This window comes from Elephantulus edwardii, unplaced genomic scaffold (assembly GCF_000299155.1).
Source record: "Elephantulus edwardii isolate Elephantulus edwardi_28Jun2011 unplaced genomic scaffold, EleEdw1.0 scaffold00024, whole genome shotgun sequence".
NCBI lineage: Eukaryota > Metazoa > Chordata > Mammalia > Macroscelidea > Macroscelididae > Elephantulus > Elephantulus edwardii.
In genome coordinates, this window is record NW_006399774.1 from 3,198,432 (window position 1) to 3,221,436 (window position 23,005).

General features: G+C 45.6%; 1 protein-coding gene across 1 annotated transcript in view; it reads right to left on the reverse strand.

Moving 5' to 3' along the window:
* The window catches only part of SYNE1 (spectrin repeat containing, nuclear envelope 1), a 644,155-nt gene that overhangs the window by 21,652 nt on the left and 599,498 nt on the right, over positions 1–23,005 (reverse strand). Inside the window, exons 133-138 of the mRNA XM_006882743.1 lie at positions 21,457–21,648; positions 19,165–19,498; positions 14,002–14,144; positions 11,325–11,451; positions 9,863–10,074; positions 4,394–4,594 (exon numbers count right to left, since the gene is read on the reverse strand). Of these exons, the coding sequence (XP_006882805.1) occupies positions 4,394–4,594; positions 9,863–10,074; positions 11,325–11,451; positions 14,002–14,144; positions 19,165–19,498; positions 21,457–21,648 (1,209 nt within the window). The remainder of the gene's footprint in view (positions 1–4,393; positions 4,595–9,862; positions 10,075–11,324; positions 11,452–14,001; positions 14,145–19,164; positions 19,499–21,456; positions 21,649–23,005) is intronic.

A 23,005-nucleotide genomic window follows, 5' to 3' on the forward strand; every position in this document is an offset into this window, starting at 1 on the left:
GCCATCCTTCCACCCTCCCAAGCATGATGTCCTTCTCCAAGGGGTCTCTCCTTACAAAATGTCCAAAGTATGTCAGACGAAGCCCCAGAATCCTTGCCTCCAAGGAGCAGCCTGGTTTAACCCTCTTCAGGATGAATCTGTTCGTTATCTTGGCAGTCCATGGTACCCTCAATACTCTTCTCCAGCACCACCGCTCAAAGGCATCATTTCTCCTTCTATCCTCCCTAGTCATGTTTAGACCATGCTTAACAGGGGTGCAATGCTACCTCATTAGGGTTTTGGTCTGTGTCTCTCTGGTGGTTTATGGACCTGAGTGTGTCTTCATGTGTTTGGTGGTCATCTGAGTGTCAACTTTGGTGAAATGTCTATTCAAGTCCTTTATCTCCATTGCCATTGAGTTTGGGTGGTGGCTGATTTTTTTATTTTATTTTACAATGATTAGCTTACAAAGCTGATATACATTGTGTTTCACACTATTTGCCATTCTTATTGTGTTTCATACAATCATTTCCATGCATTTTGTTTTATATAATTAATCCACTGGACCTTGCCCATTATTACCCTGTCTTTCTATGTCCCAGCTGGATCCTTCCCATTTCCTTCACCTTCTCCGTCCATATACCAAACTGTGCAAACCTGTGGTTTCGCCCTGACCCTCATGATGACTTTGTGAATTACGCGCTGGTAAATAACATTGACTAGACAATGAACTGCCAGAAGAATGAACTATCTTTCTTGGAGAAGTACAGCCAACGCATTCCTTAGAAGTGAGGCTGGGAAAACTTGTCAGGCACTTTGGACACTTAGGAGGAGTGTGACCAGTTCCTGGAGAAGGAGCCATGCTTGGGACAGTAGAAAGGTCAGCAAAAGAAGAAGACGAGCCTTACTAAGATGGGCAGACTCACTGCAGTAACAGACTCAAACATAACAGGGGAACGAGGATGGTGCCGCCCTGCGCGGTACTTCATGCTGGTGTTACTGTGAGTCAAAACCAACAGCACAGGAGAGGAAGACCCCGGAAGAGATGGACTGACACAGTAAATGGGGCAATGGGAATACATGTGTCAGAGTTGGTGAGACTAGCTCAGGACAGGGCAGAGTTCAGAGCTATGGTTCATAAAGACATTGTGAGTCATGGGCAGCTGGATGGCACATAACAAGAACAACACCAATAACAACATTCATACTCAGTATGTTCCATATTCCAGCCACTGAAGGATGTTTGTAGCTATTTCTCCTCATTTTGATTGACTTCTAATCTGGGCTCTACCTTGAACACCTTTAACTGTCCATATTTCTCTGTTTTTCATTGAGTTTTCAGACACGTACTGTTTCAGAAGTGGATAGCCAATCCTTCTTCCTAGTCTGTCTTAATCTGGGAGCTCTACTGAAACTCGTCCACCATGGGTGACCCCTCTGACATTTGACACACTGGTGGCACAGTCTTTAACATCACAGCACCCACAAGTTACCTCAGAATAGCAAACTGACAGACACTTGCTATGCTGCTGAGAGATAGATGTTGTTGTTGTTGTTGTTGTTATTGTTATGTGCCGTCGAGTCGTTTGCGACTCATAGGAACCCTGTGTACAACAGCCCTAAACCCTGCTCTATCCTGTGCCAATAGCACTGCCTCCGACACACCCATCCCGATTACCCCAGTCACTGAATCAATCCACCTCATAGAGGGTCTTCCCCTCCTGTGCTGTCCCTCTACCATCCCAAGCATGATGTCCCTCTCCAAGGACCTGTCCCTCCTTACAACATGTCCAAAATATGTCAGACAAAGACCCAGATAAGAATGAAAAAATAAAAACTGGTGCCTTTGAACTGTGTTTCTGGAAAAGAGTGCTGAATATCTCATTGATTGCATAAGAACAGATATGTCTTGGAGAAAGTGCAGCCAGAATGGTCCTTGGAGGCAAGGCTGATGAAGCTTCATCTCACATACTTTGACATTGGAGAAGGACATCATGCTTGGAAAGGTGTGGGGTCTGCAGAAGAGAGGAAGAACTTCATCCAGGTGGATTGACACAGTGACTACAGCGATAGGCTTGAGTGTGTCAAAGATTGTGACAGTGGCACAGGGCAGGACAGACTTCCGATCTGTTGTTCATAGGGTCTCTATGAGCCATACTCGACAGCACCTAACAACAACATATTGCTACTACTGACAAAGATGTTTTCAAGAGGAGGGAAATGGTACTGCCAGGATATCTGAGCTGATGGTCCTACCAAAAATATCTTCATTTAAAATATCTTCATTTACTCTGTGAGGAATACTTAGACATAAAAAGATGTGACATCAATCTACTTATTTGAAAGTAGAAAGAAGAATGGGGTGTTTAGACCATTTAGATCGATGAATTGCACTCAAGGAAGCACAAGCAATTCTGCTCTCCTTTCTCTGAACATTCAAATTTCCCCATCTTTAAGATTTCTATTCAATCCCATGTGCCCTTCATTTACCATTATCATCATTCACTCCTTCATTCAATGCCTACTCTCAGAAGGCCTGAGGCTGTCCTAGGGGTAGACACAGAGGTGAACCAGAAGCAAGACTACCTGCTTTCAAGGAGCTCTATGAGGTGGATTGATTCAGTGACTGGGATAATCTGGATGGGTGTATCAGAGACAGTGAGACTGGCACAGAACTGAGCAGAGTTTAGGGCTGTTGTACATAGGGTCGCTATGAGTCGCAAGTGACTCAACAGCACATAACAACAACAAGTATCACCCTTGCAGATCTTGAGACATTACCACACTTGGCTACAAACCAAAAATGCTGGAGTTTGAGTCTATCCTGAGATGTCTTGAATGAAAACTCAATGGAACCAGTCCTATTTTGAGACGCATGGCATCACCATGAGGCATAATTAATTAAAAAAATATATCAAGTGCTTTTTTAAAGAGAAAAGCACAAATCCACCTGAGGCACCACCTCGAGAGCAGGTTTCAAATTCTTCAGCCGTTTCTACCTGCAGTTGGAACGCCTGCTGGCCACGAACGACCTGCTCCCTGAGCACCCCCCCAAGCTCTCCGATCTCTCCCTGGCTCATACCTCAAACTGTTCACAAGGGCATCTTTTCTCTCCTTAAAGACCCTCATGCCTTCCTTGCTTCTGAAATGTATGTGTGAGGCCTCTTTCACAGGAACCGCCTTCCAGTGACCACTCCAACATCTGCGAAGCACCTCCGACCACTCTACAAAGTGACTTCTCTCAGCTGCTCTCACTGTGAAACTCTAGAAGCATCTTAGTTCCATATCTACTCATATGTTTACTGGCTGCCTTTGCTGGTAGACATAGAGCCCAGCTATGACCCAAGTGCTCTGCACAATATCACTGTACAGTGGACTGCCATCATGTCACCGTGGGGGTAAGAAAGGGTCCTGCTCACTTTGAAGACTAAGAGATGTGTGCAAAGTGCTTGGAAAGTATTTGCAGAACAAATGAATGGACTAAGTGAACGAGTGAAAGTAGGAAGCGTGGGGACAGACGGATGGAGATTAATGGGAAAGAAGACGGAGTCTCGCGGCCTTGGACCCTTCCTCACATGCGCAAATGATAGAGTAAAAGGAGAGTCCGGAAACCAGGTGACCTCATTCAAGTACTGACTCTGGGGAGTGCCCTGAGGAGTGAAAATGGTCCACACACTTGGCAGCTAACGAAAACGCTGGCAGTTTGAACGTACCTAGAGGTGTCTCGTAAAAAAGCTGTTGTTGTTGTTGTGTGTGCCATCAAGTCGCCTGCAACTCACAGAGACCCTATTATGTACAAAAGTCCTAAACCCTGCTCTATCCTGTGCCAACCTTACTATCTCTGACACACCTACTACCATTGCCGTAGTCACTGAATCAATCCATCTCATCGATGGTCTTCCTCTCCTGCACTGTCCCTCCACCCTCCCATGAATGACATCCCTCTCCAAGGACTGGTCCCTTCTTTTAACATGTCCAAATTATGTCAGACGAAGCTTCAGAATCCTTGCCTTCATGGAGCAGCCTGATTTCACCCTCTCTAGGATGAATCTGTTTGTTCTCCTAGAAGTCCATGGCACATTCAACACTCTTCTCTAGCATCACAGCTCAAAGGTATCAATTCTCTTTCTATCATCCCTAGTCATTGTTCAGTTGTCTGATGCATAGCAAGCAATTGTGAAGACTATAGCCCAGATCAGGCACAACTTAGTCTCTAGAGTGACATCATTGCTGTACTTCTGAAAAATTAGCCACTGACAACTCAATGGAGCACAGGCCTACTCAGGTGCACAGGGGCTTGATGCCATTGGGAAGGACTCAACAGCCGCTGGTTTACTAAGTATGGCCAATCAAGTCAGAGGGAGCCTGGGGAGAAGCCGGCCCACAGAGCACTGCCCACCCGCAGCCCTGAGACCTGGCACTGTATCAGCGCGTCCTGGAGCGAGCCCCGCCACTCCTCCAGCAGAGAGCACACGCGGTCCCAGCGGCCGTTCATCCGGGACAGGCGGTCCTGCAGCTGCCGGCTCTCCTCGCTGTCTGTCTGCATGAACTCGGGGCTGCACAGGTTGATGGAGAGAATGATGGCCTTGCGGTGGTCCAGAGCTTTCTGCAGCTCCTGCAAAGAGGAAGAATGGTCAAACAAGGGCACCTGTGACAAAAACGTGGTCAAAAGAAGTGGAAGACCCTTGAAACAGCAGCCATTCTGCTACTAAACCCCACGCCTCTGCCAAGGAGTCAGTCATTAAAACTGGTCTTGAGAGTATTCCTGGATGTTTCCCTCAAAGTGTGTGTAAATTATTGGAGAAGAAGAGGAGGAGTATCCCCAGATGACACAAATGCTGGACTACTAACTCAGGAGCTCTGGTGGCCTCGTGTCAAGAAGCTGCATTGCAATCCCAAAGGCACGTGGTTCCCAAATCCACCAGCTGCTCTGTGGAAAAAGGGTGATCCCAAATCCACCAGCTGCTCTGTGGAAGAAGGATGGGCAATCTCCTCCTGTGTGATTTACTGCCTATGAAAATCTTCTGGAGGGTCAGCTACGGGTCAGTTCTGACTTGACAGCACACAATAAAACAAACAACAACAAAGGCTGGCAGCTCCCATATATAGGTACCTCAGACAAAAGGTCTGGAGATCTGCTCCCAAAAGGTCATAGTTTTGGACCCCACCCCAAGAAGTTCCGTTTTGCACACATGGATGTACCATCAGTTAGAGTAGACTCAATGGGCAACTAACAACAGAGAACTATGATGAGTGCACAACACTGAGGAATACGTAACCACTAGAAGAAATAGATGCAATAAAGCCTGGATAACAAAGGGTCAATCTTAAGACGGTGTGGTGGACAGTGAAGCAATCAGAAACAGAATGTTGTGTGGAACACAATGGCATCTGTAATTCAAAATGCATGAGCGTGTACACATACATACACACACACACACACACACACACACACACACACACACACACACACCTTCTGTGCTTTCCAAGAACATGCATGAACAAAGAAAGCTCATTAAATGTTTCAGAATGGCTTCCATGGGGTTGGGGATTTATTGTTTGTTCTTAGGTCAAAGTGACTCTGAACTATGAATCTGAACCTTGTCCTATCCAGTGCCATTCCAGTCATCTCTGATATACTTGGGCCCATGGGTACAGTCACCATGTCAATCCACTCCCTTGAGGCTCTTCCTTTCTTTCAACTTTCAAGCATGATGCGCTTTTCCAAGGCCCCGCCTCTCCTGACAACATGCCCAAAGTATGTAAGATGAAGATTTTTATCATCCTTCCCTCCAGGAAGCACCTTGGTTGTACTTTCTCCAAGGCAAAATTATTTCTTCTTCTGGCAGGCCATTGGATATTCAGTATTCTTCTTCAACACAATAACTCAAAGGCATAGATTCTTCTTCTTTAATCTATAATCACTGTGCAACTTTGAGATGCTTCATAAGTAATTGAAAACACCATTTATACCATTTGCGGCATAAATCAGATGCATCTTAGTCTTTAAACTGACATCATTGATCCTTAACACTTTAGAGAGGTCCTTGATGAGAGATGGAAATTACAAAATGTTGAAGAAAGAAAGCTGCAATAACTAGAATGAAGAGGAATTTTACAGGAACCCATCATGATCTTTTGCTCCAGACGAAGGAATGTGTGTGGTAAACTTGGGCCTCTATGTGCAACTTCCATCACCTCCACACCAAACCAACAAAAAAAGCATCTCTTGGAGTTTTCCAAGCAGGACCCCAGCACTGCCCCAGTGTGGGCAGTCCCACTGTCCCCGGTGAGTGGTGTGCAAACGTGTGTATAAGGGGGCAGTGGAAAGTCTGGTAAGGAAGTGGGTCCCAGGGCCACACGGATTCCAGGTGGCTGGAGTCACATGAGCGGTGACTCGCCCTGAGAACGCTGCCCGGGTCACAGGTCACTTTCATGTGAAAGCCAAGGGGAAGAACTACGCATGCCATCAATTACTCGCTTGGCCTGATTCTACAAAACCAGGCATCTGGTTTTCACCTTTGTTCTCTTGAAAAGTCCAGAGCTGGACCCTGAGAACACCTGAATGCATGATCATCCCCCTGTGTTTGGTGTAAAGATCCCACACGGAGGTCCGGGGAGCAGTCAGGGAAACCACAGCTGTGTAGGCACGTTTCCTTACAACTCCTCACAAGTCCAGTCGTGTTTTCAGTTTGCCATAGCTTTTCACTTTTAAAAAGGTTCCAAACACAATGAGAGCAGATCTCCTGACACTATGGGTAAAGCGTTCAGCCATAACTAGAAAGTCAGAGGTTCAAACTCAACAGTCACCCCGTGGCAGAAAGAGGAAACAGTCTGCTTTCATGAAAATTCTCAGGCTGGGAAGGTCAAGGGCCATTAGTTTAGACCACCAAAGCTTCAAACTACATAGATAGATATAGATACAGATATATAAAACATATAATATATATATAAAGCACATATGCAATTGTTGTTAATCATCTATGACTCATAGTAACTTTATGAACAGGAGATTTGAATCCTGTACCATCTACACGATCCGATGATAATACTCACAATCACCCCACAGGGCTGTTAGGTGCTGGAATCGTTTCAACGGCACTAGGTTTGTTTTTAGGGAACATGATTAAATGCAAGTACAATGACAGAAACAGCAGGTTAGAAAACAGTATGGAGAAAGGAAACCAAAGTTTAAAAATGTCAGGAAAATGTGGAGAAGTAGTTTCATTAACAGACGGCTGACTTGCCAAACCTCATGTTCCTGCCCCGTCCTTGCTGGTCACCTGTCAAGTGTGTCACACTCTGGTGGCCTGTGTGTTGCTGTGATGCTGGAAGACATGCTGCCAGTATTTCAATGACCTGCAAGGCCACCCACCAGTGGGGGACAGGTTTCAGTGGCACTTCTACACTAAGACTAGAAAGAAAGGCCTGACAGTCTAATTTGAAAAATTAGTGAATGAAAATTCTGTGGATCTCAAGGGAACACTGTCCGATGCACTGTTGGCAGACGGACCTCTGAGGCTGGAAGCACAAAATACACAGTGGCCAAAATAAAGGGCGTGAGTGACTGTGAAAAAGGACTTAGGACCAGACAGCATTTCCTTCTGTTGGATGTGGGATGACCATGAGCTGGAATCAATACAACAACCCTCTATTTAGGTCCATCAACTCTTTAAGGAATTTAGTAATAATGGCAACATTATCTTATTTTGTCTCAGAAGAGGTTTGGATGTCATTTAAGTGTCCTGCGGAAAATTGTGGTTTATAACCCAGACATTTTAAGGGGTGGCTCCTATCCGATGCTTTGTCCTGAAATTGGTGGCCCTGGTGCTAAGGCCATTCAGCCAAGATACAGCTGTTTGAGTTTGTGGCAGGATTTGTTTCTCTCTCTAGAATTTCAAGACAAAACAATGCAACAAACAAGAGCAAGAGGTAAAAAATGTCAACCGGAAATAAACAGTCTACACTAAACCCACAGACACATAAAAAAACCACATAGTTAACCCCTGGGGCTAGAAAGTCTGGGGAATTAAACCCTGAGAAGGATCAAATCTTGATGCTCACCCAACAAAGAACTGGACCAGAAGAACTATTAGAGAAACACCCAACAAAGAATTGGACCAGAAAAACTATTAAAGAAATTTCCAACAAAGAATTGGACCCGAAGAACTATTAAAGATACACCCAACAAAGAATTGGACCCGAAGAACTATTAAAGAAATTTCCAACAAAGAATTGGACCAGAAGAACTGTTAAGGAAAAATAGAGCCTCCATCCACGGTATGTTTGGTTCACAGTGAAGTTCTACATGTTAATGTTTTTAATAACTGAGCTAAGTAGGATTTTCAAGCTTGAACAATAGAGCTAAGGGAAGCTATCTTGTACTCCTTGCTTTCTGAACATGAGGAGGACTGGAGGCACTTACTGATGAAGGTCAATGACCACAGATTTGAGTGTGGATTATACTCTCACGTTAATACAAATCCCACAACTGGATCAATCAGTAACCTCACGATGAAGGGAAGTAAGACTGACATTAACAATTGCATTTCATTTAGATCAATACTCATGGAAGGCCAGTCGAGAGATCAGTGTATGGCACTGGGCAAATAGTTGCAAAAGACCTCTTTGAAGTGTTAAAAAGCAAAGCTGCTGTCTTTTTAAGGATGAAGGTGCACCTGACAGTTGGACAACGAACAAGGAAAAATGGATGTCTTTGAATATTGGTGTTGACAAAGAATGCTGAAGCTCCTACGGACTGCCAGAAAAGTCAGCAAACCTGTTTTGGAAAAAGTACAGCCTTGATGTTCTTTAGAAGCAAGGTCGGTGAGACTTCATCTCACACACATTGGACATTTTTTATGAGGAGGGGTCATTCCCTGGAGAAAGACCTCATGCTTGGAAAGCAGGGAGTCAGCGAAAACGACGAAAACTCCCAGCAAGCTGGATTGAAACGATGGGTTTCAGCACAGCAACCATAGTGAGAATGGTACAGTGGTTGGTTCTGCTGTCTGCAGAGTTGGAAATGACTCCAAGCTACCTCTGTTGACAATCCAGCCTCAACGACAACAACATCCTGTGTGCCCACCTACCCAGGCCCAAACCAAGGACACCTGTGAGGCCTTTCACCACAGTTCGCTGCTGTTAGCGGCCACTGCGTGGTTGGCTGCTGTGATATGGGATGGCTGGGTCAGAACAGAAGCCCTGGTGGTAAATAGCAAGCTAAGCATAGGGATACTAACAAAAGGGCTGGCTGCTTTGTAAGAGATCGGCTGCTCCGGTTAACATCTCCAGCCTCAGAAATCCGGTGAAGGGTCATCAAGAGATTGTTGCTTAGAAGGCAGGAACAGAATGGAGCTCTTTTTCATTTCTGATACGCCATTTATCTACGGTTGTGCAATCATTGAGGATATCCGGCATCATCATATGAAACCTATCAGGCTGTTAATGAATGGTCAGCAGTTCACATTCACTTTGGAGGGAAAAGATGTGCAATTTCCTCGAATAGAGATTTACAGCCTCAGAAACCAGATACAGAGTCTCTAGAAGTCAGAACTGATGACCTAGGAGTGAGTTTGGGTTTTTCATGATTACAGAGGGTAATTTGCTATTAATTATCAACCGAAGGGCTACTGTCTTGAACTGACCCGTTTGTGCCGTGGAAGAAAGACCTGGCAATCAACTTCCATAAAGATGCCAGCCAAGAGAGTACTATTTCTACTCTGTAACATGCAGAGTCAGCATGAACTAGAATCCACTCATAGCAATAGGTTTAGGTTTTTTTGGAGGTGGGGGCAGTAATTATGAAACAGCTGAGCCGGTCATTTCCTCTGAGGCCCCAGCAGCCTTTCGCCTGGCTCCGTGGGAAGGCTGGAAAAAGTACCTTGAGGGTCTTTATCCGCAGCTCAATGGTGTGGATGTCAGTGCTGGGCTGCAGGCGCCGCAGATGCTCCAGTTCCTCCTCCGTCTCGCCCAGCCAAGCCCAGATGCTGTTCAAGTCCGACTGGAACTGCTGCCACTTCTGGAGGTTCTGCTTCATCCTCCGCTCCTTGCTGAGCGCCTGTGCCTGGAGGAGCTCCCATCGGTCGATCACACCTGAAGGGACACACACAGAACGGCAGTCAGGTGTCTTCTCCACACACGGCACAAAGGGAACGCTTTCAAGACAAATCTCGGGCTAACTCAAGATCAGTGGGGTAGAAGGAATTCTGCAGGGCACTTCCGTTCTTGCTGGCATCTGGAGACACATCTGAATGGCTCTGCTTTTCCTGCCTGCATTTTTAAAGAAATAGAGTTAGCTGAGTCATATGGTAAAACAGAAATTCCATATGACCCAGCTATTCCACTATTTGGAAATATACCCTGAGAAAATGAAAACTGAAGCACAGATTTGTATGCCAGTGGTCATAGCAGCATTATTCACCATCGCAAGAACATGTAAACAGCCTAAATATCCAACCACAAACGAATGGATTGAGAAATTATGGTACAATCTCACAATGGAATACTATGCAGCACGAAGGAGCAATGATTTTGTAAATTATAACCTAACTTGGGAGGGACTGGAGAGCATTATGCTGAGTAAAATGACTCAGTCCCATAAGGATAAATGTTGTATAAAATAATTACTGTAGAATGAGTGTAAGGATCCAAGACGGGTGGGAGAGGTTAGAATCAGAGGGATGAGGATGTGTGTGTGTGTGTGGTGGGGAATTAATCATGGAGTTGTACAATTTGATAGGAGCGTGAGGGAAATTGAAAGAATTTGTTCTTGAAAACAATGTATTCAAATTTTGTAGATAAACTAGTAGAAAATTTAAAAAAAAATAAAGTAATAGAGTTAGAAAAAAAGGAGTAATACAACTTGAACAGACTAAAGAGCCAAAGCAGTAATATGAAGAAAGCATTCAATTCCTGGTCCTCGTCTACAGTGTGACTGAGAACACATGTGTGAAATTCCTGACTCCATACATTAGATGTATGCTTTAAAACAGAGCATGAAAAAAACTATCATAATAGTCTCCCGCGTCCTCATGTCCTACATCATGTCCTATATCCTAAATCAAATCACTTCTTAGTGACAAGAGTTCTAGAATAGAGACTCTCACTCTCATACACACTGAGGCTCATTTGTAAGCTGAGGAACCATAGAATCAATGCCCCTGACTACCTACAAGTAGGAACTGACAAGATCAGGGCCCTGATTTGGACTTTCAGCTTCAGGAACAGTGAGAAAAAACATTTGTTCCTTAAAGCTGCCCTCTCCTGGTATTTCTTCCACAGTAACACTACGGACATGTAGCAAAGTGCTTCAGTGCCTTTGATTTCATTCCTGGTTGACTTACCAGCTGTCTGGGCTTCGGTGCTGTCCAGGTTAACAAAGCCGGGGAAGTTCTCCTCTTCCTCCCTGAGTTTGCGCTCCAGCCTCTTCACGGAGTCCATGCTGCCGCTGCATTCTCCCAGCAGCTTCATCTGGTCGGACATAAAACACAGGCCCCAGGGATTACGGTTCCCGCCAGAGGAAGGGATTCTGGAAAATAGTACTTGGGAGTTGCTCAGCCCTCACCGTGGCTGTTTTACTTCTCTGTAGAGAGTCTCCTGTGATGTTAAAATGAGCTAATGGTGAAAAATATGTTTTTAAACAGATGGTAGATTCATAGATACAATAAGTGATCCTTTAATTTTCATAGATACAATAAGTGGACCTTATTTTGCTAATAAGGTTTGTAAGGACTGTTCTCAAAATTGCTTTTAAGTTCTTGAATCAAGACAGCTAGAAATAGCCCAATTTAAAAACTCAAAGCTGTCATTTGGCCATAAAACAGTTTTTGTAAACTTGTTCCCTCTTTCCCATCCTTAAATGAAAATGTGGGGGAAATAGTGATAGTATCATAAATAATAGAATATAATTTACAATAATATCACCACATGTAACAATATTACCACAAATCTCAAAGGAACTATTTTTCACATTAAATCAAGATGTTTCTTGAGAAAATTTAAGTATCTTCATAGGTATTTAGGGATGGAGTTGTTATCAAAGAAAAAGATTCCAACATCATTTTCATCCCATGCCGGGCACTCCGGTGACACTAAACATAAAGCTGACATTCAAATTCTTTAACAATCCAAATGCTATTAAGTTACTTTGATTATTTTGCTTGAGGTTAAGCATAGTGTCAGTGATGCCAACAAGCTCATCAGAAAATCAAATTATCCTTTAAAGAAGGGAAGTTCCACTGGCTCATAGCTGGTAGAGTAGGCTAAGTAAGAAGGACGGAAAACAAACACATGATTCCTTACTCTTCTGTGACTGGGAGAACTTTAACCTTATTCAAAAGACTTCCACCATTCACAGTCAGTCTTTCCTCCTGTGGTGGCCTGTATATTGCTTTGAGGCTGGGAGCTAAGCCACTGGTATTTTAAATAGCAGCAGGGCTACCCATGGTGGACAGGTTTCAGCAGAGATTCTGGACTAAGGCAAGGAAGAAAGGCCTGGTGATACACTTCTGAAAATTAGCAGCAGAAACCTCATGGACAAAGATCCCACATGGGGCTCAAACACCCTAGTGATTGTGAGGTTGGCACAGTTTTGTCTTTAGTTAATCCGAGGACACCTAACAAAAGCAATAACATATCTTTCCTTTCACAAAGGATGTGAAGAGATACTTGCAGGAAAGAGACTGCCTTGAAAATTCCCTTTATTTGTAGAGGCATTCTTGGGAGGAGCTAACAACAAACAAGTCCAGGGCTGTTGAGTCATTCTGACTCAAAGCAACTCTGCAAGACAGAGTAACACACCTCTTAAGGTTTCTGAGACTTAAATCTTTACTGAATCAGACTGCCTTATCTTTTTCCTTGTGAGCTTCTGGTGGATTTGAACCACTGACCTTCAGCGTGGCAGCTAAGCACTGAATCAGAACTCACTAAGGCTCCACAAATCTAACAGAGTTCCTGTGTAATTACCAAGAGCCGCACAAACAGTTTAACTAATAATATACAGGGAGCTCTGGTGGCTTGTGGTGAGGAACGGTCCTGCCAAACCCAAGGCAGGCAGTTTGAATCCACCAGCTGGTCTGCAGGAGAAAGGTGGGCAAGCTTCTCTTGTGTAATTTACTGCGAGTGGCATCCACCTCCTAAACAACACGTCTCCAGAAACTCTGTGAACTTTGATAAATGTCGATAGTTGTAGAGGGGCTTCAGGCCTTTTGTTCATAGAGTCTCTATGAGTTGTGCTCTACTCGACGGCAACCAACAACAACAACAAAAACACCTTAGAGGGTTCAGCTATGAGTCGGTTCCAACTGGATGGTGCATACCAACAACAATTCACAGCTCTGTGGCCTAGTGATTAGAGAACTGTACTGTCAAGCCAAAGGAATATGGTTCTAATTTACCAGTTGCTCCAGGAAAGACAGATGGGCAGTCTCCTTCTGTGTGATTAAAGTCTCTGAAAAGCACTTGGGGGGTCAGCTATGGTTCTGGCTCAACAACACACAACAACAACAACAACAACATCATACAGTTTCTTGTCATTTTTACCCATAAGCCTCCTGTTAATCAGACTTTCCCCCACCCACCCTAGAATAAGAAAAGCATACAAATAATAGAGGACAAAACCATTCCAAGGTCACAGAGTGAACCAATAAATCCAGGGAACAAAACAAAAAGAGCCTTAGAAGCTTCCCCGCCAGTGATCTATTGGCTGGAACTTGCCTCTTCAAGTCTCATCTTAGTCCAAAATGTATTAATTGGGTTTGGTGCAATGCCTGGTGGATTTTGCAATCATTTTGTTACTTTTCCCAAAGCCAGGCTTCTCAAGGGCCCCATGCAAAGGGGCAGCTGGGTCATGATGGTGGCTGGTGGCCTGGGATCAGACACACTCTGTCAACAGGTAACTTAGTAACAGGCTGCCTGACCCCCAGGGGAGAACGCCCAGGCCTCCTGCCTCAGACACAAGGTGCTTGGTCACAGAACCCTGATTTCCCGGCACGTCTCCCTCAGGATACAGAGGATACTCACGTAGCCCTTGTAGCTGGCGTCCAGCTCAGGCCCCGTGGGAGTCCTGCTGCGGATGATATTTTCGGTCTGCTGCATCCGGAAGTGACTGTCATCGAGGGCTTTGTCCAGCTGTCGGATCTGTGACTCCAAGGCGCTGTGACCTCCTGCAGTGGTAACCAGGAGAATTGTTAACCAGTCCTTGCGAGCGAGCCTGGTATTCCTGGGAAAGCGGAAGGTGTTACCCTCGTTAAAGCCGCAGAGAGATGACAGGTGTGGGGCACTTCGGAAGCATAGTTAGTGCCAACGTGCTGGTGGGTTAGGCGTTTTCCAGGCCTGGATGATAAACGTACTCAGCTCTGAGTCCCAGAGACTGACTCTGTCCTAAGCAGGCTTGCGGGGGGGGCTTTTTCCTCATCTCCTCTGACCCCTGATAATCTGAACACTGCAAATGGCGAAAGGCTTTTCTAAGAAGCTGACACAGGACCTCCTGTTCTTTGAGAACTCACTCAAGATAACTCTAATCGTCATGGAGTCAGAATCCACTCATAGCTGACCTCCAGCTGGTTTTCAGACACTACAGATCACACAGGAGGAGACTGGCCATCGTCCTCCTACAGAACGGCCGCCTGGTGGTTTCAAACTGCTGGAGAGGCATGGCCTTTGGGTGAGCAGCACCACACCCTCCGGACTACACCACCAGAGCGCACACCTTGGAAACCTGAAGTCCATTACTTCTGGTTCTTCCTGCAGTCACTTCGGGAGCAGGGGATGGTCAGCCTCCTGTAATTCTTTTGGCCTCTCAGGAGCAGATCCTTCTACCAACACTCCCATGGCTGCACCATTCATTTAAGTAATGACTTCAAGTCAACCAAGCAAAGGCTGGTTTCAGGATAGGCGCCCATGACAATCTCTAACTGGAGACTGCCTTTAGTCAAAACGCAAGGGGCCCTGGTGGTACAGCTTTAAAGTGCTTGACTGCCAGCCAAAGGTTGGCAGCTTGAACCTACCGTGGGAGAAAGATGTGGCAGTTTGCTTCCCTGAAGATTAGAACCAAGAAAACTCTGTGGGATGACCAGTTCTACAGTGTAAACACACAGGGTCCATGGACATGGGAATGAATTCAACGGCCCCCAACAACATTGATAATCGGAAATAAAAATAAAAACAAGTGCAAGTTTTAAGTATATATGTATGTGCGTATGAATATACATATATATGAATATTTGTATGTGCATATACATATGTTTGTGTGCATACGTGTGTGTGTATGTGTGTGTGTGTGTGTGTAGGAGCTCTGGGGGCCTAATGATAAGGAACTGTGTTGCCAACCCAAAGGCATGTGGTTCAAATCCACCAGCTGCTTTGTGGAAGAAAGATGGGCAATCTCTTCCCATGTGACTTTCTGCCTCTGAAAACCCACTGGAGGGTCAGCCATGGGTTGGTTCTGACCCAGTGGTAAACAATAACATGTGTACATACATGTGCATGTATATACACATGTGCGTGTGGATATGTGTGTGTACACACATATCTACATGCTTGTGCGTGTGTATGTGTGTATCCAGCTGCTGGTGACTTGATTTCCCGCTCATGACGTCCCTATGTGTGTCAGAGCAGATCCGGGTCCACAGCCCTCTCAGGCACTGATTTCCTGGAAACAGATCACCACGCCTTTCTTCCAAGGTGCCTCTAGGAGGACTCCCACCTCCAACTTCTGGGCCAGCAGCCGTGTGCATGGACCATGTGCAGCGACACCCAGGGACATTCTTTTTCTCTCTATTTATTTGTATTAGTCTTTGAGCAAACAAAAGCATTGATGACTAGGGTAAAGCAAGCACAGTGTGGAAGCAGAACAAGGATTAGAAAGCTTTCTGCGTTTATCTAGGAAAAAGGCCTCTTCCACACCCCCAGGTGAGGGCTCTTCTCTGGAGCAGGCCAGCGTCATTCTTTCTCTCTCTCTCCCTCCCTTTCTCCCTCTCTCCCCATCTCTCTCTCTGTCATGCTACTTCACCCCCTCCCCTTTCCCTGTTTTCCTTTGAAACCCTAAGCACACAGGAGTGATTCCAGGGCTCAGTATCACAGCCTATGCCGCTCCTACCCTTGAATAACTGCCCTGATTTCTGCAGGTCTGCTGCAGCCTTAAACAGCACTGGCCCCTCCTTTCCTCCTCCGATCACTCTTCTTGGAAGAAACAATACTTTTTTAAAGGAAAATCTGAGCCTCAAGATATTGCCCATTACGTTTCCTTTTCACATTCTCTTCTGGGCGAAGAGTCAATAACTAAACATCATAAAAATCCCAACATATCAAATTCAAGTCAAAAATCACAAAATTGTGATCTTTTTGAAGAGCTGCTTGTCTAGGCTCACCCTGGATTGGAAGGGGGGCTCTGAGGCCAGGAGGAAGAAGTGTCCTGATCATGCAGACAGACAGGGATGTGTACGGGACAGAGGCACCCCGACCCTTCCACTCTAGGGACATCCGCTCCCTCAAGTCAGCACCCCCACACCCAAAGAGCACACCAGGATCTAAGCTGAAGAGCTGGTTTCGTGTCCTATTTCCTATTGTCACAGCACCATCACAGATTCAGGTCTCACGAAAATAATACTTATAATCATATCATTTAATTTGATTCAAATCTACATGATGTTGACCAGCCAGATTTTTGTACACTTCCATGTTTTCTAGTCAAGCAGTGAGAGAGGAAAGGTGAGCCTCAACATGCGAGTCACCAAGCCATGAAAGACTGCAGGTGAGCGAAGAGGGGCGCAGGGGCAGGTGGGGAGGCGCCGGCTCCGCCTGGGCCGAGGGGGCCTACCAGAGGCATCTCTGATGGCATTTTCTGTGAGTTTTACAAAGGCCTCGGGGCTTTCGGGGACCACTACATCTGCAAAAAGAGCACAGTCTAAGTGGACAGCCAGGTTCTGGAAGCATCCCAGGTGGCAGTGGTTTCACTCTCCTAGAGAAAGAAGGGGTATTAGTCTGTCTGGACCACACAGGACGCTCGCGGGCAGGGAGAGGACGGGTAGCCTGCTCACAGCACAGCTCCTGCGATGGTTGACCAGAGCCCATGCTTTCTGGGCCTCGGAGGAGCCAGGTACACAGGGGATCATGTGTACACTCTGACTCATTTATGTGGAGAGAAACCCTGAGAGGTTCTCCAGCTGGTTAGTCCCAATGTATAGATGAAGGAACTGGAGTCTGGAGGGATCATTTACAAGCTTCCACGACTGACAAGTGGCAGAGCTGAGATTTCCACCCAGAAAAGGCATATTCTAGAGCCCGACTGGCCGACAGAAATAGGTATCTAAAGGTCCCAACAGCCACGTTGAATTGTACTGTGATTATCTTAGAAAACAAATCCATCTTAATAGTAATAGTAATAATAATAATGATGATGATGTAATAATATAGAATAATATAATTATAGAATAATGTAATAATAATAATATTATAATAATTATTTTGTTCAAACATTCTTCTAGGTCATATAGCCCTGGTGTACAAGTTGCCATACAGCGGTAACTTGTGGTTACTGTGAGGGCTGAGCACTGATGTGTCAAATGCATTACTGGCTGGTTACCCAGAGAGCTGGATGGAGCTCCCCAATTAAAATAAGCTTGGAAGCAGGACTGGCATCCACTTCCGAAACTGCTTGCCTCCGAAAACCCTATGAACCTGGAGAGAGGATGAAAAACACACAAGCATTGAGGACTCTCCTTCATAGGGTTGCTATGAGTTGCCTGCAACTTGATGGCACTTAACAACAACAAAAACAACAGCAATGTATAATAATATTATAATAATTATGATTCTTAATGAGAATAATAATTAAGAATATCAATTATTTAATAATTACTTCATACTATTATTATTATTATTACTATTAATTATTAGGAACGTTTACAAGGGTACAGTCCAGTCTCTGAATCCTTGTTCTCCTTTTATTCACTCTCTTTCTCCAGTTCCTGTTTTCCTACCCTTGTCCTCCTGTGGTATTTCAGGGTTTCAGGCCCAGGGCACACTCTAATTCGAGTCCAGCTGGCTCCTTCGCCTCTGTCTCTGGACTCCATCGACGACAGTCACTCATCCCTGGGGGTCTACTCAGCTTCCTCCCTGAAGCTCCTCCTCAGATCTCTGAACCCGCACCCCTCAAATGCCCCTTCCCACCCCCGGTGCAGAGAGCTCCGTGCAACCCCTCCATCCTTGCTGATCTTGCACGCTAGAATCAAAGCCCTTCGGAAAGAGAAGGGCTTGTGTATCACTGTTGTGGTTGTGAGGTGCTGTTGAGTCAACTCTGACTCACAGCAACCTTACGAAGGAAGAATCTGAACCTGGCCCGAGTCTGTGAATCATTGTTGCTGTTTTGTCGTTAGGGGCTGTTGAGCTGAGTATGATTCCTGGCGATCCTGTGAACAACACAGTGGAATCCTGCCCTATCCTGTGCCATCCTCATCACCTCTGATACAATGAACCCATTGCTGCGGTCACCATATCAATCCATCTCACTGGGAATTACCGGCATTTAGAAAGTGGTACATAATAAATAAGAACACAAAGAGAAGTGGGAGAAATGAATAGCCATGCTAAGTTTTACATCTGCTAAACGTGACTAAGGTGCGCCTGACACATGGTCTTTGCAATCACTTGTTATGTATCAGAGAGCTGGACAATGACTGGGGAGGATAGAAGAAGAATTGATGCCTTTGAGCTGTGGTGCTGGAGAAGAGTACTGAATATACCATAGACTGTTAGGAGAACAAATAAGTTTGTCCTGGAGAGGATAAAGCCAGGCTGCTCCTTGGAGGCAAGGATTCTGAAGCTCCAGCTCACATATTTTGGACATGTTTGCAAGGAGGGACCAGTCCTTGGAGAGGGACATTATGCTTGGGAGGGTAGAGGGACTGCACAGGGGAGGAAGACCCTCTATGAGGTGGACTGATTCCATCACTGGGATAATGGAGATGAGTGCGTTGGAGACAATAGTAATGGCAAGGGACAGAGCAGGGTTTAGGGTCGCTATGAGTTGCAAGTGACTTGATGGCACATAACAACACCAACAACAATCATATCAGTTTCCTCAGGTGGGAGAAAGGAACCAAACTAGACCACCCCGAGCTCCTGGTCTACCTCCCTCAGCCTGTGATTTCCTTTCTGCTGTTACAGAGGCCCCATTCTTCCTACCTGCCAGGCCGACAGCTCCCTGTAGGTAGAAGTCTTTGTCCTCCTGGCCCTCCTCATCCTCCGAGTGCAGGGTCCTGGTGACCGCAGACTCCAGGTCACGGCTGAGGTCATAGTCGTGATCCCACTCGAGGGGGATGGAGTCCACGCTGGCTGGGGTGTCCCGTCCTGACCGCTCGCTCCGGAGGGGCTGGGCCAGGGACAGCGAGGGGTTGGAGGACGGCTGGGGGGACAGTGCTGCCTGGGCGGGCGTGTCCGGCCAACGCAGGTCCGAGAGCACTGCAGAGTCATCCAGCTCCAGCTCTCGGTCTGAGAGGTCATGGTCTTCGTCCTGGAGCTGTGAAGGTCAGATCTGCCCGTCACTTCAGTGGCCTCTGTGGGCTCTGCCTTCCCTTGGACTTTCCCAGCTTATGGGGGCCACACGCCTCACTTGCTCAGGGTTAGACTAAACTTCATGCCAAAAAGAAGTAATATTGGATCGCCTGACAACCTGCCCTTCTGTTGCTGTTAGAGGCCGTCACGTCCATTCTAACTCAAAGAGGCCTGAATGAGAATTACTGCCAAGGGTCCTGAGTGTGTAATCAACGGGGCTATTTTACTGAAAAGTCAGCAATTTGAATCCACCAGCTGCTCTGTAGGAGAAAGATGAGGCCGTTTCCTCCCTACTAAGATTTAAAGGCCCAGAAACCTCATGGACTATGAACTGACTCAGTGGTTTTGATATTAATTAACTAACCAAAGCTTCAGATTTCCCACTGAGAAAATGGGAATCATGTCAAAACCTTCCTACTGATACTAAACTCACAAATGATTAAATACGATGCTATAAAGAAGCAGGAGGGGCGTCCACTTCCTAAACAATATGCCTATGAAAACTCTATGAGCTTTGATAAAGGTTGATAGTTATAGAAAGGCTTCAGGCCTTTTGTTCATAGGGTCGCTATGAGTCATGCTTGACTCAAAGGCAATCAACAACAACAACCACATAAGATTACATATGATGATATAAATACACTAACATCATGGCATAGAGCAAGAATTAGAATAAATTACTACTAAAACCTTAAATCAGGGGCTAAATTGACAAACCCAGAACAGAACTGAGAGTTACCGGGTTTTAGTGGCTCAAGTTTTAGGAGTAATTGTCAGGTGTTTCTTCCAAGGCCCCTCTGGATGGCTTGAACCCTCCAAACTTTGGTTGGTAGCCAAGTTTGCAAACTCGTGGCCCTACTCAATAACACTTTGTCTTTCTTGCCTTCTATCACAGATATAAGACATCATTCATCTTAGAACATTCTCAGCCTTCGAACACTAACATCTCTATAGATGAGAGGTATTTGTGGTACTGATTTGAAAAAAAAGGGAGGAAAACAATTCATCTAAATATAACACCATTGGCGGAGCAACAGTTTAGGCCGTTTGCCTTCGTCTCCTGGTTTCTTCCCGAGGCTCTCTGTTTCCCATAAAAGACACGTGTCGAGTCGATTGCTCTTCACATATGTTAATACATTTGCCGCTCACATGAGCTTTTATAGAAGGTGGTGCCATTACTAAACTAAAGGCCTGAATGGCACAAGTGCTTAATGCCCTCAGCCACTAAGCAAAAGGTTAGCGGATCAAGTTCACCCAGTTTGCGGCATCTCAATCTGCTTCCTCAAAATCAGCCAGTTGACCCTCACTGAGCACAAATTCTGTGCTGACAACACTCACTTGTCATTAACTGGAATGAAGTAGATGGAATCTGGTCCTCTTACAAGCCCTACAGTGTGGGTTATGTTCTGGACGATCGACTTAAGGTTGGAGGTTAGAATCTACCAACTGGAAGAGAAGAGGCTGTCTCCTCCCATCCTGATCTACAGCCTTAGAAACTCAATGAAGGGGCCCCAGGGCTGAGACCGACAGGACGTTTGGTTTTATGTTGTGGTTGTGGTTGCTGTGTTTTTCTGCTTTGGAGTCAGAAGCGACTCATAGCTGACACTCCAGCAGGTTTTCAGAGGCAGGAAACTATAAAGGAGGCGGCTGTCCTTCCTTCTTTCACAGAGCATCTGGTGGATTCAAACCGTGTGCCTTTGGGATTGCAGCGCAGCTTCATAGCACGAGGCCACCAGAGTGAAAGAAATTGAGTCAAGAAAGGCAAAGAAGCCTGACTCGGGTTCCATAACCAAGTGTAAGAGGGTGGACTTGAGCCCAAACACTGCCTTCAGAATCTGAATTTATTCACTACACAATGCCTCCTAGGTACACTACCCAGCATAGCTAGTAAGTTCCCTCTGCAAAAAGAGAACCGTTACGTACAGGCAGGCGAATCAGTTTCTTATGGTATCTCTCCACACGCCCGAACACTTCTTGGCAGTAGCGTCGGAGCTCATCCAGCTCCTCCTCGGTCACAGCAGCGTCCAGGGGCTCGCTCTTCTCTATGAGCTGCTCTCCTTGGGCGATGATCTGCTCAATCTTGTTGTGGTTCAGGGAGATTTCCCTCTGGAACGCCTGCAAAGCACACACCTCCTGTAACTGCTCAACGCTCACGTGGGGAGAAGTAGCTACCAGACAGGCATTTCTCATCACGTTAAAACAAGGAGGGTGGTGATGGTTCAGTTACCATATACAATGACAAAATAGGGATTTCCCAGTATGTTAGAGAAAGGCCAGTGGTGATATTTCATTTACTATGTGTTACCATGGACTGCTAAGAAAATGAACAGGTTCGTCCAAGAGAGCATTAAACCAGGCTGCTCCTTGGAGGCAAAGATTCTGAAGCTTCGTCTGATATACTTCGGACATGTTGCAAGGAGGGACCAGTCCTTGGAGAGGGACGTCATGCTTGGGAGGGTGGTGGGACAGCGCAGGAGAGGAAGACCCTCTGTGAAGTGGATCGATTCAGTGACTGGGGTACTGGGGGTAGGTGTGTTGGAGACAGTGAGACTGGCACAGGATAGAGCAGGATTTAGGGCTGTTGTACACAGGGTTGTTATGAGCCGAAAGCAACTTGATGACATATAACAACAACAACTATATACAAAGACACGAAGTTTATTTCTCATTGTTGTTGTTGATTGCCATTGAGTCGAGCATGACTCAGAGCAACCCTACGAACAAAAGGCCTGAAACCTTTCTGGAACTATCGTCGTATCTCCAAGTTCATAGTTTCCAGAGGCATGTGGTTTAGGAAGTGGACGCCACTCTTGCTTCCAAACATGTCTTAAACTGGGAGCTCCACCAGACACTGTCCACCATGGGCAGCCATGGCATAATATGGCATTTAACACCCCAATGGCACAAGGTTCAGCATCACAGAAAACCCAGATTACCTCAGTGCAGCACATTGACAGAGGAGTGCTGTGCAGCTTAGAAAAATGTTCCTCCAAAAATAACACTAGACCCTCAGGCCCAACCAACTTTTAAATACAAGGGCCCTCTATATTTCTCATTATGTTAGAAGAATGTTACTGGCATAATTAGTTTACTACATACAGTCAAATCTGCAAAAGACAGCAAGGTAGGAAACTGTCAGAGAGTGAAAAACATAATGGCAAGTCAAGAGAGACTTTCTAACATAAACCATAGCATTCTTAAGATCAGGAGTTATAAATGAATATCCTGGAGGATTATGGGAAGAAAAGTATTTTTGGCTAACAAAACTTAGCACTCTAGACAGAATGGGCAGAATGTCCCAGGGGGGAAAAAACTCCAAAAAAACATTCAAACAGACCACAAATCTCAGAGCACTGACAAGTAGCGGGCAGAAAATAACAGCAGCCGATGGAACGCCATTGCAATGGGTTTAGCATGTTAAAGGACTGCTGAACGATTTCATCTTAGATGCCCCTCTCAGATGGCAAACACC